Raw genomic sequence first — 12,538 nt, forward strand, 5'->3', positions numbered from 1 at the left:
TATATATATGATATATTTATATATTTTATCTTATTTCCATTATGCGGTACATTTAATCTCTATTTCTGATGTTTATTTTTCTTTAATATTTGAAATTTATTCCTATTTCAAATTCTTTCATGCGCAAAGCTCAATACTACAGTATAAGCACTATTTTCCAAAAATAAAACACCTTAGCTCAATAATAATAAAATGAGATTAATGAAAAAGTGTTTAAAATGTTTTCAACTATAAATATTATAATAATTGTTAAAACAATCACAAAAGGTGATTAATATTGTCAGAAACTTAAAAAAAATTTTTTGTCCATACTCTGTGATTATTTTGATGCAACCCATGGATGCGATCGACTTGACGCTTGTAACGCTCATGGAATAATTTTATCCTTGATGTTTCTCAAATGTTAAAGGACAAATAACGCTCGCGAACATTGAATTAAATAGATATACTTTACTAGATTACAGTAACTCACTTTCATAATGAGTACGTTTCTGTAACTCATCGAAATGTTTCGATTATTTACTGTTTTATCTATCTTGTTTTAAAAAGAAAAACGAACTTATTCAAGTAGTATATAGATATCCTCGATAACTCATTATCGAAACTGTTACATCTAATTAATCAATAAAAATTTAAATTGTTCATTGATCATTATTAATATTAAATTAACGCTACATTTGTAATTGTAATCTTTTTCTGTTAAGTGTAAAGAGTGAGACGTCAGGTGATCATTGCAATAAACCATATTTATTTGAATAATAATAATTAGAATAATACAATAAAGAACGTTTTTAGCAGGCCAATTTCCCGGTGCTCATGAATGCTTTATGAATGTCTTCTTTATTTTAAAGGGATGCATTTCAAGATATACGCGCACCATTAAAATGTTTCCACAACAATCAATCAATATTAAAGAAATAACTATCTTTTCAATAAATGCATCGTTAAAACAATTAAAAATATTGCGAATATACTGTATATAGATAAATCACGTTAAACTCTTAGGAACGATTAAAATTTCTTTTTCTTTTTTTTTTCTTCATTCATGTAAACAGCATTGTTTAATTGTGTCGCTCTCGTCAGTCTAAAACAACGAAAATCCTATATCTATTTTTGCGTATAACTTGAGATTGCATTTGCATAATTCTGTTCAAGAGGAAAATGATTATCTCTCAGATATTACGGCTCGGACCAGTGTTTCTTGTCATCCGTTGCGTTGCGTGTGTGTATATATATGTTGGGTGTATGATACGTGTAATATGGTGTATGCGTATGCTTTAAATGGCATCAATATCGAAATCATCCTCGGAATCATTGTTGGCGGCAGCGACGGTCGTAGCGGCGGCAGGTTTCGGTATGGCCGGCGGCTGCTGTTGTTTCAAAGATTCCTGCTTGGCTCTATCGTCATATTCGATCTAAAATGGAAAATTTTTAATATCAGATATATCTTTTCATATCACAATGTTATAAAAAAATATAATACATATAAAAATAGTTTATAAAGAATAAATAACGCAGAAAAAAGAACAGTTTTCAAAGCATTTTATAGGGCAAATATTTTATTAGATTTAATGAGGATTGTTTTGAAAAAAGAAAACTTCTATTGTATATTTAATTATAAATTAATAGAAGAATTGAGCAAAATAATGAAAAAATTGAATTAAAGGATTAATGATTTTCTTAAAAGCACTTATGAACAATGAGATTACCTCCACATCGTCGTCTTCTTCCTCGGATTCAGACTCCTCTTCCTCTGCAACTTTCAACCATGTTAAAAATGGTGCAGCTCGATCATGAATTTCCTGCGACAGATCTTTTGAGACATATTTCTTGCTGACTTTGTTTGACCATTCATCAAATGCCTTTTCTTCTAGAATATCAGCATCGTAAAATAACTGTAATGTACACAAATATTTTAACTAATTAATAATTTGTGTGATAGCAGTATCTAATACTTACGGTACGTATCAATACTTTCTAATTGAATTCTCTAATAAAATTTCTTAAAATATTTCTTAATTCTAAAAAAATTTATTTTTTCACCTTGAGGATTCCGGGAACCTTCGGCATCAGTGCATCCTTATGCAGCGCGATTACTTGCTCGATTCCTCTGATCAAATATTTCTGTGCTTTAATGTCATCGTGAGTAAAGCGCAGTAGTAGCACCCGATATTTCTTCGCTTGTGCGGCGATTCCCTGATCGAACAACAGCTCGGCAAGGATCAATGGTGCCTTGGTCTTAATCTCGAGACGCTCCGCCTCTGCTACGAGCTCCTTGTGATTGTTGTCAAGTTGGCCAGCATCGCGACGACATTTGACCAGTTTGTAGAACATGTCCATGCGCTCTTTTTCGCTCTTATCAAGGTCATCACTGATGGTCATACCTTTAGCACCATCCGTCAGGTCTTGGAGACGAGCTCTGACTGCTTCCTCAGATACATCTACTGCCCATTTATCGTAATCTCCCTCGTCATTGATCGTTCTTTCCGGCGGTGGTTCCACCACGATGTCTCCAGAATTGTTGACGTCATTTTCTGGCGAACCAGATCGATCGTTGCCGTTAGTGGTGGCAGTGGTAGCAGCGACTGTAGCCGCAGCGTCACCATTAGCACGTTTCGAACGTTTGCCGCGTTTACCCTCTGTCAAAGAGCTGCCCTGTACTGCTGGATTCAAGCTCGGCGGATTTTTCAAGATGTACGTATTCAACTTGTGATTACTCTCAAGAAGGCCATGATGTCCACATGCCTTACAACCCTGTGAGATCGTGCCCTTCTTCGAACTGACCATTAATTCGGTTTCCGGATTATCGCAGGCCGGGCAAAGAACATATTTTCGAATGAAACCATCCAGCAGGTCTTGTAACTTTGTTGCATCGTGCGAGCCGTTGACAATGAAGCGTTCGTTCTTGAAGTCAAACTGCGTCTGAGCGCCCAACTCGCAACCGAAATACTTGGTCGGATATGTAGCCGGACGACCGATCGCCTTCGCCACATCCACCATGTTGACAATCACTGTCTTAATACCATTTCCCTTGCCTTCCACCTTCGCCTGAATCCGCGGCATCTTATAACGATAAAAAGCATCGCTGACATTGCGATTGACGTTTACGCTCCCCATGGTGACCGATGTTTCCGCCTTCTCTTGCTCTTAACGAACTTTATTTCTCCGATCGACAATGATCTCTGATGAGACGTCGTTGTGAAAGTATTAATGAATCGGAACGAAAAAATCGCCTCTTAAGCAGCTCGTGACGCGACGTCAAATCCGCTCTATTCAATCTTTCTTTCTTCTCTTTCTCAGGTGGGTAACGTCTTCGTCCTGGTTCTTCTAAATCCCCTCTGTCGCACGTTTCCAGCCAGCGGCAGTTTGGTAGCTGGCGGCGGCCAGTAGCAGGCGATGGTTGCTACCTGCTCGTGGTAGCTCGTAACAGCGTGTCGAGTCAGGGTGGTTCTTCCTCTTCTCAGGATTGTAGTTCTTATTAGCGGTAAGGCGTGCCGCGCCGCTACCCGCTGACGCCAGTCACGTTTCTCTGAATGGCTGTAGCTTCCGATGCCTATTACTATAGACAAAAAAAGCCTTGTCTTTTTAATATCATAGTAACTCAAACTACCCTTAATGATTTTAGGTACTAACAATTATTAAGCATTTTCAAACAAGTTTATTTTAATAACTATAATTCAATCTTTTTCAACGTCTTTAAGGATTTCTTAACACTCCAGATTTGAGCAGAAATTGTAGCGTATTTTTAAAGATAGTGTTAATTTTCTCAACAAAATTTAAGATAAAACAATTAACACTAACCAGATTGATTCACAAACCTGGAAAATTTTGAGGTCCTGTGCTTGGGCAGGACCAGGTGAAGATTTAGAAATCGTTGGGTGGTATCTTGATGCCTCGGGTGTTGCCTCGGTTTGGCGGTGGCGGGCGGGGTAGGGGGGTAGTCCTCAATGATCATACACGCTGCCTGTCCGTTGCTGGTCGCCTTAAGAAAGCCTGGCAATCTGTGGTACCAGGTTGGTAGTGATGTCAACGTTAACTCGCCGGTTAACTCGTCGCACGAAAACAAACGGTCGTGGGTAGTGATGGTGTTGCCGTTTGATGATCGCCAGTCGGATAATAATGTTCTACTATCACCACCGCCTTTGCTACACGCCGATCCTTTCCCTCTGGATAATATCCTGGATGTTTCTACAAAAAAGAACGAAACAATCTTAAAGATGTACTAATCAGCTTCTTCATTTTTAATTTTCATTGAATTACAACTTCCATATAAAATTCTATTTTTTACATTTCTAATTCTAATTTCTTTAAATAAATTATCCTGTTAAAATAGAGATATTATTTTATACATTTGGGGTTCTGGATTTAAAGAAAATCAAAGAAAATTAGAATTTAGTAATTTTTTAAATTCAAATTTGAGGAATTTAAAGAACTTTAAGGGACATATTACAAGTGTTTTTTGAAATTTATTTGAAAATACAAAAGAAAATTTAATATTAAATTTTTTAAAGAGAAAAATATAATTTTTTAATTTGAAAAGTCATTTTTATAGAGTTTAAAACTAAGACGTTTGTATTTGCTTAGAATATATGTCTATCAACTTTAATTATAAATTTATAACATAATAATATTATTTCTATTTTTATTATTTTTCCCTTTAACCTGGATCTTATTGAGATCATTTCAATTGTAGGATTGCGGATGTATTCCGGATGCAAAGGCAAATCTTGCGGGCTGCTCTTATCCATGCGAGTTAGTGGTCTGCTAAAAGCATTCACGAGAGATGCAAAACCATGAGGATGAAATTCAGGATAATTTTCAGACATGGACGATCATCGGACCGGTGTACGTTTCATCTGGCTAGAATGCTAACGATCATCCGGATGATTTTCATGCGGGACAAATCGTATTAGGAACATGATAGCGATGATCGCTAAATCGGACTGAACGTCCTTGAAGTTGCGGAAACGAAAATTGCGACGAGCAGATTTAATCTCTTTCGATAATCGAACAAATGCAGCCATAATAAATGAACATTCGCTCGAAGTATGATTGCGCGGAAGTATACATATATAATAAATGAAGGGGTAAGCTAGATAGATAGCTATCTATGGGTAAGCTACTGTCACAAACATATGTTTGCGACGTAACTCGATTTCTTTAGACTTATTTGAATGTTATTCATTTGATCTTTTGATTCCGTTTGTTTTCTAAATGATGACATTTGCTACAATAAGATAATTAATTTTTCATAATAATAAAATATTCATAGGTGCTCTTTGTGAGATTAGAGCAAAGAATTGTTTTTTTTTTTATTTATGTATAATTATTTCCTAAGATCGTTCAAAAATTCGTATACAGATTTACACAAGGGATTTACATCGTTGTGTAATTAACAAGAGTAATTAAATTAATATCCCTCTTGTAATACTGTAAAGAACAGTACTTCTCGAGGGACATTTCATCTATCGATTTAGTACCGCGATGTCTAAGAGTGCGATTTGTTCGTGTTTCAATCGTAGTAATGTAAGTGATGTGTAATTCTGCACCCGATTGCAGCCGGTGCTTGTTGTTTACAATAACTGTGCGTTATTAATATTGATTCTTGCGCTCCATTTACCGTGCTATAAGCGGCGCATTCGTGGCTACTGTTAAGATACCTCAAGGCGAATCAAAGACGTAGCAATAATTCTTAAGACAAACTGTATTACACTTTAACAAAGGCATCAATTCTAAAGATGGACCGCGAGAATCAATTGGAATAATATTTCGAACATTGTCCTTGTGATTTAACAATAGGATTTTTTTCTTTCAGAAAACGAAACGTCTTAAATTTGATTCGCGCATTGGAGCCGCAGAATTTTTGCCTTCCTATTTCCTAGTGGCGGAATGCAGCAATAATCTAATAGCAAATCTCGGTTAACCCATTCGCGAGGTGGTAATTGCTCAGGGGAACTATTATAATTCTCTCGTGGAAGGTGCACCGGAAACGGTTACCTGCTCGGTACAGACGCATAAGTCGTGATTTGCGACGGTGACGCGGCTGCTGTCGTTGATCGCCAGATGTACCCAGACTTGTTCCTCTTCTCCAACAGCACCCTCGTGAGCAGAGAGATACGTTGAAAAAGGACGAGGCTCGAAGACAGAAAAAGAGAGAGAAAGAGTGGAAAAAGTAGAGCAGGTCTGTCGCGTCGCCGAGAGAGAATCGATTCTCGCGCAGGGGGTAGTTCGCGAGAAAGAGAGAGAAGAGAGAGAGCTCAGGAGGTCGGCCTCTCGCTAGTGCAACTAGAGTGCTTACTCGTCTCTTCGTAGTCTGACGGCTCTCGGGACCTCGGGTCGGCCTACCCCGCGGCGCGCACGCGTCCTTTAGCCGCTGTATATTGATCGGACGCCGACGACGCCGATCCGGATGCCGACGTCGCCTCTTCTAAGGAGAGAGCAGCCTTCGGGCAAGGTCACTCTACTCTACTCTCAAATGGTTATAACCGACCCGGAATCGAGAACTTTTATTTAACAAATTGTGGAATTAAGATCTGTGTGTGCGTGAAATTAAATTTTAATCCCGTGACATAATTTATATTAAATTAACATTGAAATAAAATTTCTTTGCAGTTGATTATGATCCTAGTCATGCGACCTGCGAATAGGAAAGACTTAAGAAAAAATCTTGTGAGATAGGTCGGGGTGAGTTGACCCAGGTTCAGGACGCATTATGGATTGAGCCATCCAGTTCTCTGTTTACTGTATTAATTACATATTAGGTGTCTGATTAAATGAAGTAATAAACATGCTTCTCAGCATGGAAATCAGTGAATAATTAATTTGACGAATAATTTAATCCTCCACCAGCTAAGTTGAACTTTGAAGGCAAAATTCTGGTAAATCTGTAAGAAATAAGTAAAATATAATCCGATTTTTACAATAAAAACTCGTTAAAAGCTTTCACAAATGTAAATAAGAATTTTTTTTAGATTTTTATATAATCCAGAAAAATAAGAATCTAAACTGAAACTCGAAACTTATATTGCTGATGGAAAATTCAACATGGTCAGTAGATTAATAATCTCATTTTGAATAGTAATCTAACATTCTTTTGATATTTGAATATTTTTGTTATTTCTGTATTTCAATACAAAACAGATTCTTTATATATTGTAATTTGCATAAAAATTTACTTAATACAAATTTCGTTTGTATTAACGAATTCTAAGAACAGCGTTTCAACATTTGCATTTACGTAGTAAATTTTGTATTCAACCGAGTTTTAGCTATTATTTAAATTTCTCAAAAGGAAACTTACTACTTTTCATTACAAAAGATTTATTTGCTTGTTAAAGTCAAACAATGTATTAGATTCTCGCGACCAGTTTAGCAACTAGTCTGTTTAGGAGTTCTTCGTTCAGAAGGACGTTCTTGATACACCGTAATTATTGGCCTGGCGATCCTCGATAAATACTTTCCTTGGCGAAACTCGTTCTGGCACACTTGCCTCTGCTTGCGATTCGGATTCGGAGAAAGTGAGAGCATGGAACGCATAACATTACTTCATCGCTATGACCAAGATACACACGCATGTTCTAATGTAATGGTTCGTATTTTTATGAAGAAAACGGAGTTTTGATGCGTCCTTTCAAAAGCATTTACAAGGAATTCGATTGTGCAACTTGATGAAAATTACAAAAAAAAAAGAATGAATTTGCTAAAATTTTATAACTTCTTTGACTAACGCCTAGTAAATTTTCTCACTTTTGTAATTTTCATCAAGCTGCATAATGCACAATCGAACTCCAGAATCATTTCGACAGTGAGATAAACTCTAGAGAAATGTCCTTCACCAAAGTTCATGAAAATTCTACGATTCGTGAGAAGATAGTGTTTGAGAACCGCTGTCGCCTGATAAAGCAGTATTATTTTGCATCGTTATCGAGAACTGTATGCATACTCAAGGGTCAAAGTAACAGACCATCTTGGCCAGATAAAAAAAAAAAAAAAAACATTCATCAGTCACGTCCGGACAAAGGAAGAAGATTTAGAATTAATCCCGCCTGACGCAATTGTCTTCAAATACTTCTAGAATTTCAAAAACTGGACGCTTTCCAGCGTTCGCATTCTCGAAAAATATTGCATACAAAAATACAATGGTAAATATCACGTATATATTATAAATTATTTCTCCAGTATTTTTTATATGCGATATTTTTCGAAAATAAGAATAAATAAAATAAATTAAATTAAATTAAAACGAAAATAAATAAAACACTTGGAAATATTCGACATTTTCTACTTATTGTTATTACGTAATTTTTTGTAATCTCGAAGCTTTATCCTTATTTTTGTATTTAATCTCATCGAGTCGAGATTTTCTTATCTGTATATACGATTCTTTATATCTTCTGTACGTATATAATATAAACGATACCTGATAACATAAATGTCTTTTTTCGAAGCAGACTTTTTGAAACTCAAAGAACCTTTTCAAATTCGACAAACTGACGACCTACACTGCGTGCACTCGAGGAAGTCTGTATTTGTCGATAGGGACGTATTTACAAACACGAGCCAGACGAGTTATTGCCGATCGTGACGAAGTTGAATAACACGGGCTAGAAAATCGCGCCGAAAGAATGTATTATCTGCGATTTTTTTATCGACGTATTTGCAGTATACATATCTACAGCTATATAATCTAATCGCAGCATATATTGCATGTCTCCGAACTAACATTGTTATCGGAAAATTGGACTGGAAATGTACTGGGGAAAATAAGCGAGATATTGTATGACAGCTGATTGACTTTTACAAAATTGGATTTAATTTTTACGTCAATCTCTAATAAAAACTCAATAGAATTCGTTACAAAATCGATCGGATTTACGGAAAACTTTTCGATTAGTCAGCATTGTTGTTATTGACGTTAATGCAACATAAATATATACCGTGATTAATTATACATGTATCGTAATATTAGCGTTAATAAAATAAATAGCGAATCGAATATTGAATTCTTGATTATTAGATGACGCGGCAATATGTATATATAATGTAATTCGCATAATAATGCAAACGTCACGCAAATTATTTGTCGCTCGCTCCTTTTTTTTGCAAGTTCAATGTTTCGAATCAGATTGTAAAATAAATATTTTCTTTTGTTCAATATGATAAAATAATAAAAGCGCAAATAAATATGCACGAATATCAGAAGAAACACATTTCGTTTTTCAACCGTTATCTTTATGATTAAAATGGCAGTTAAAGCGAGAAATCAATTCTGCTAGGTCATTTAATTATCTCTTAAAGTGTGTAATTTTAAACTATTACTACGGGAATTACAAAAATGTATAACAAAATACGTAAAAAAAGTGCTAATGATAACTGAAGGAACAAAATTAATTTAGTGGATTTTTCAAAAGCTTGTATAAGAATTAAACTTTTTAAATCATATCATATAGGAATTCGACCAAAATATAAGTACTTGAAAAATACAGAATAACACATTCTATGGTGAATCTGTGAATTTTACATACAAATTTTAAACAAGAAACGATATTAGGCTCTTATATTATTTAATCAATTCCTGTCATTTCAATACCATGCTTATAAATAATTCACCTTTTCAATGCATTTTTTAGTTTGAAAAAATACGTAATACGACACAATTGTTTGTAACAAATTCAGGACGCATTCCGTAATAATGTAATTGGCTGTATACCACATTTAAAACAACTTTCCTTTAATTACAAAATGTTAGAAATGTCAATGCTGACAAATTGTACTCGTCGGATATTAGCAATTCCTGCTCGTGCGTAGAACAAATTGCTCGTTCTCTCGTTACAAAAGAGAGAAATAAATTCCTTATTGTGGCCACGGATACGCGTCAGAGATGCGATAGGCTAGTTGGAGAAGTGCTCGCTAAAATAGATCCGCTTGTTTTCGCTGCACTTGCTACACACACTATGCTTCTCTTTCCCTCCCCTTCTATACATTCGTCCTATTCTCGATGCAGAGAGTACAGGAGCTACCAAATTACAAAACGCGAATTACTTGAAGTGAAAATACATATGTACGTTTAACGTCTATTTCTACCAAATTAATTTTAAATTCATTTAATTTAATCTTTACCTTTCTCTAATGTTAAAATTAGCAAAATAGAAGAAATAAGTTAAACTGAAATTAAAGTGAATCTACACGTTTGTTTTTTTTTATTATTGCATTGGACTGCATTTGCGCCTTCTCGCTTTCGCCAAATTTCAAACATCTATCTATTTCAATAATTATAAAAAGTGTAGTATGTGTACTGAACATTAGTTCAGTAATAAAAAAAAACCTATTGGTAGAAATTACGCCTGTTCTTTTTTCTAGCTGAATTTCTTGCACGGTTCTATTCTCTTTTTCTTTTCATATTAGATACGAAAAAAAGATGAATTGTACAGGAAGTTCAGCTAAAAAGAACTAAACCTGTGGACATAATACGAATAGAGATCGGTGTGTCTAATTGCATTCGTTCCTTTTTCTCTTCTTTCTATCGAAGAATCTAGATCTGAAAAGGCTTTTTTATCCTGTATTTTCTATCTTTGTGTTTTTTCCATGGAATTTTCCATAGAAACGCACAAATGCGTTTACATTAAGCAGCCTATTTTTGCATCAGGTCTAGTAGTAATAGATTAGCTGAAAATAAGAAGAAAAGCGCGGATTAAAGAATTCAGTATTGACCAATATTGAGTCAGAGATCCTATAACACAGTCTGGCTTTGAGATAACAACTTGATTGGCTTTATTTTTGTCAACTTCAATAAATTGGAATGAGTAAGATACTCTCTAAATTTTATGGAATAAAATCTCTCTAAAAATTAAAAATTGAGTCTTGAATAAAAATCTTTAACAGCGAGATTCACTCGTCAGAGTAAGATTTAGAAGATCAACTTACTTTTCATCTTTTTCCTATTCTTAATTTTAGAAAAAGATGAAGAATAAGTTAAACTAGGATTAAAGTTGCTCTACATTAGTGGAAAAAAATGGGCATATAAATTTTGAATATAAGTTAGAATAAAACAGCATACATAAAAAGACGCAGTACATATACTCTTCTTCCTCACTCTTGTTTTGATAAAATCGCTCATGGCGAGACTCTCACATTACAGAATCTCAGGACCGGCTTCGAGAAGGATCGTTTCCTCCATCGTTGCGGCACGCACGCGAGTCGTCATCGTTACGTCGTCCAATGCAAACGGTAAGGAAGAGAGAGAGAAAGAGAGAGGGAAACGCTCATTTCCGCAGAAGAGCGAGGGGTTCACGGCTGGCACGGCTCGCTCGTGTTTGCACGCACGCACGCCCCATCGTGCCGTGTGTCCAAAATGGCTGATCGCTAAAATTAGAGAGCGAGCGAGCACGAGCAACATGGGCGCAGAGAGGTTATGGCACATCAGAAGAAAAAAAAATAATTGGCAATTCGATTGACGCGATTGGCGCTAAATCGATATCGATTGGACTCGTCATCGTCGAGTCGGTGAATCTCTCGGACCGTTAAAATCCGAGGGAGTCCGAGAGGCGAGGGGAAACTTACCTCGTTGTCGAAGTAAAGTCATATAAGATGGTATCGCCCTGCTGGACGGCCGCTTTCTAGCGTGAAAATCCTCCGCTCGGGGGAGCCGAGATTCGAGACAGATGAATCGCCCTTCCTACCCGATACGTGTCACGATACGTGAAGGTTCCTCGCTGCCGTTATCGACGAGGTTGAATTTTCGAGGTGGCTCGCTTGCGCGAGAAAAGGAGAGAATGAGGAGATAAGGACAGAGCCGGCCTTCTGGTGACTCCTACGTCGTCGTTCCTGGTTGCCCTCCGGCGCCGTCGACGAGTAGAATTTCTTCTAATAACCGTAATCGCGGAATCGCGTAGAGAACGGCGATTCTCGATCGATGGAAATTGAAAAAGACGTGTACTGGCACAGATCGAAAACGTTACGAGTCACATTTGCTGCGTGATGACTAGTATGGCTACTACTTGAAGCTTGAAGTTTGCCATCAATTCTGAGTATTCCTGAACGATCTGAACGCAGCCGTGAGTGTTGCGCCAGTTGCGAGCGCCGTGAAGCTGTTTGTTGAGTGATAATTCCGCAGTGTATAATTCGTCGGTATACAATTATCATCATCATGTTATTGACAATCGGTTATGGATTTTTCGCTTGTTTATTACTTGATAAAATTATCATGACTATCAAGCGGGCTGCGGGGGAGATGTAATTGAAAAAATATCTATAAAAATATATTAATAAAAATTTCATATCGGTATTATTGATGCGAATTTAATTTCCAATCGTTGACATAAGCAGATATAAATATTTGAATAATTGAACGTTTACTGCATTATTAAATTTATGATTAGTATGTAGAATGCATATTTAAGATTTAATAATTTAATAATATTATATATTATGTCGCAAAACTACATTTTTTTAATTATCACTATAGTATGGATAATCAATAAATAAAAAACAAATATTAAGTACTTATTAAATCTTAAGTTTATGTATATATATATATATA

General features: G+C 35.9%; 1 protein-coding gene across 1 annotated transcript; it reads right to left on the reverse strand.

Annotated features, from left to right (window-relative positions):
• Positions 1-727: 727 nt before the first annotated feature.
• On the reverse strand, positions 728-3,900 carry LOC108746417 (eukaryotic translation initiation factor 5). The gene is made up of 4 exons (XM_018483184.1): positions 3,819-3,900; positions 2,044-3,559; positions 1,710-1,895; positions 728-1,415 (listed from the first exon to the last, which is right to left on the reverse strand). The coding sequence occupies exons 2-4, from the start codon at positions 3,115-3,117 to the stop codon at positions 1,278-1,280; spliced, it is 1,398 nt and encodes a 465-aa protein (XP_018338686.1). The 5' UTR covers positions 3,118-3,559; positions 3,819-3,900; the 3' UTR covers positions 728-1,277.
• Positions 3,901-12,538: the final 8,638 nt, after the last annotated feature.

Source organism: Trachymyrmex septentrionalis, unplaced genomic scaffold, assembly GCF_001594115.1.
Source record: "Trachymyrmex septentrionalis isolate Tsep2-gDNA-1 unplaced genomic scaffold, Tsep1.0 scaffold17, whole genome shotgun sequence".
Classification (NCBI taxonomy): domain Eukaryota; kingdom Metazoa; phylum Arthropoda; class Insecta; order Hymenoptera; family Formicidae; genus Trachymyrmex; species Trachymyrmex septentrionalis.

What these genes read in the sequence shown, in the direction of transcription:
- LOC108746417 (XM_018483184.1), bottom strand. Translation starts at nt 3,117, where the DNA reads ATGGGGAGCGTAAACGTCAATCGCAATGTCAGCGATGCTTTTTATCGT. An exon ending in AGGTTCCCGGAATCCTCAAG is followed by an intron (nt 1,896 to 2,043) that starts GTGAAAAAATAA and finishes TGTACATTACAG; the next exon opens with TTATTTTACGATGCTGATAT. An exon ending in AAGAAGACGACGATGTGGAG is followed by an intron (nt 1,416 to 1,709) that starts GTAATCTCATTG and finishes TTTCCATTTTAG; the next exon opens with ATCGAATATGACGATAGAGC.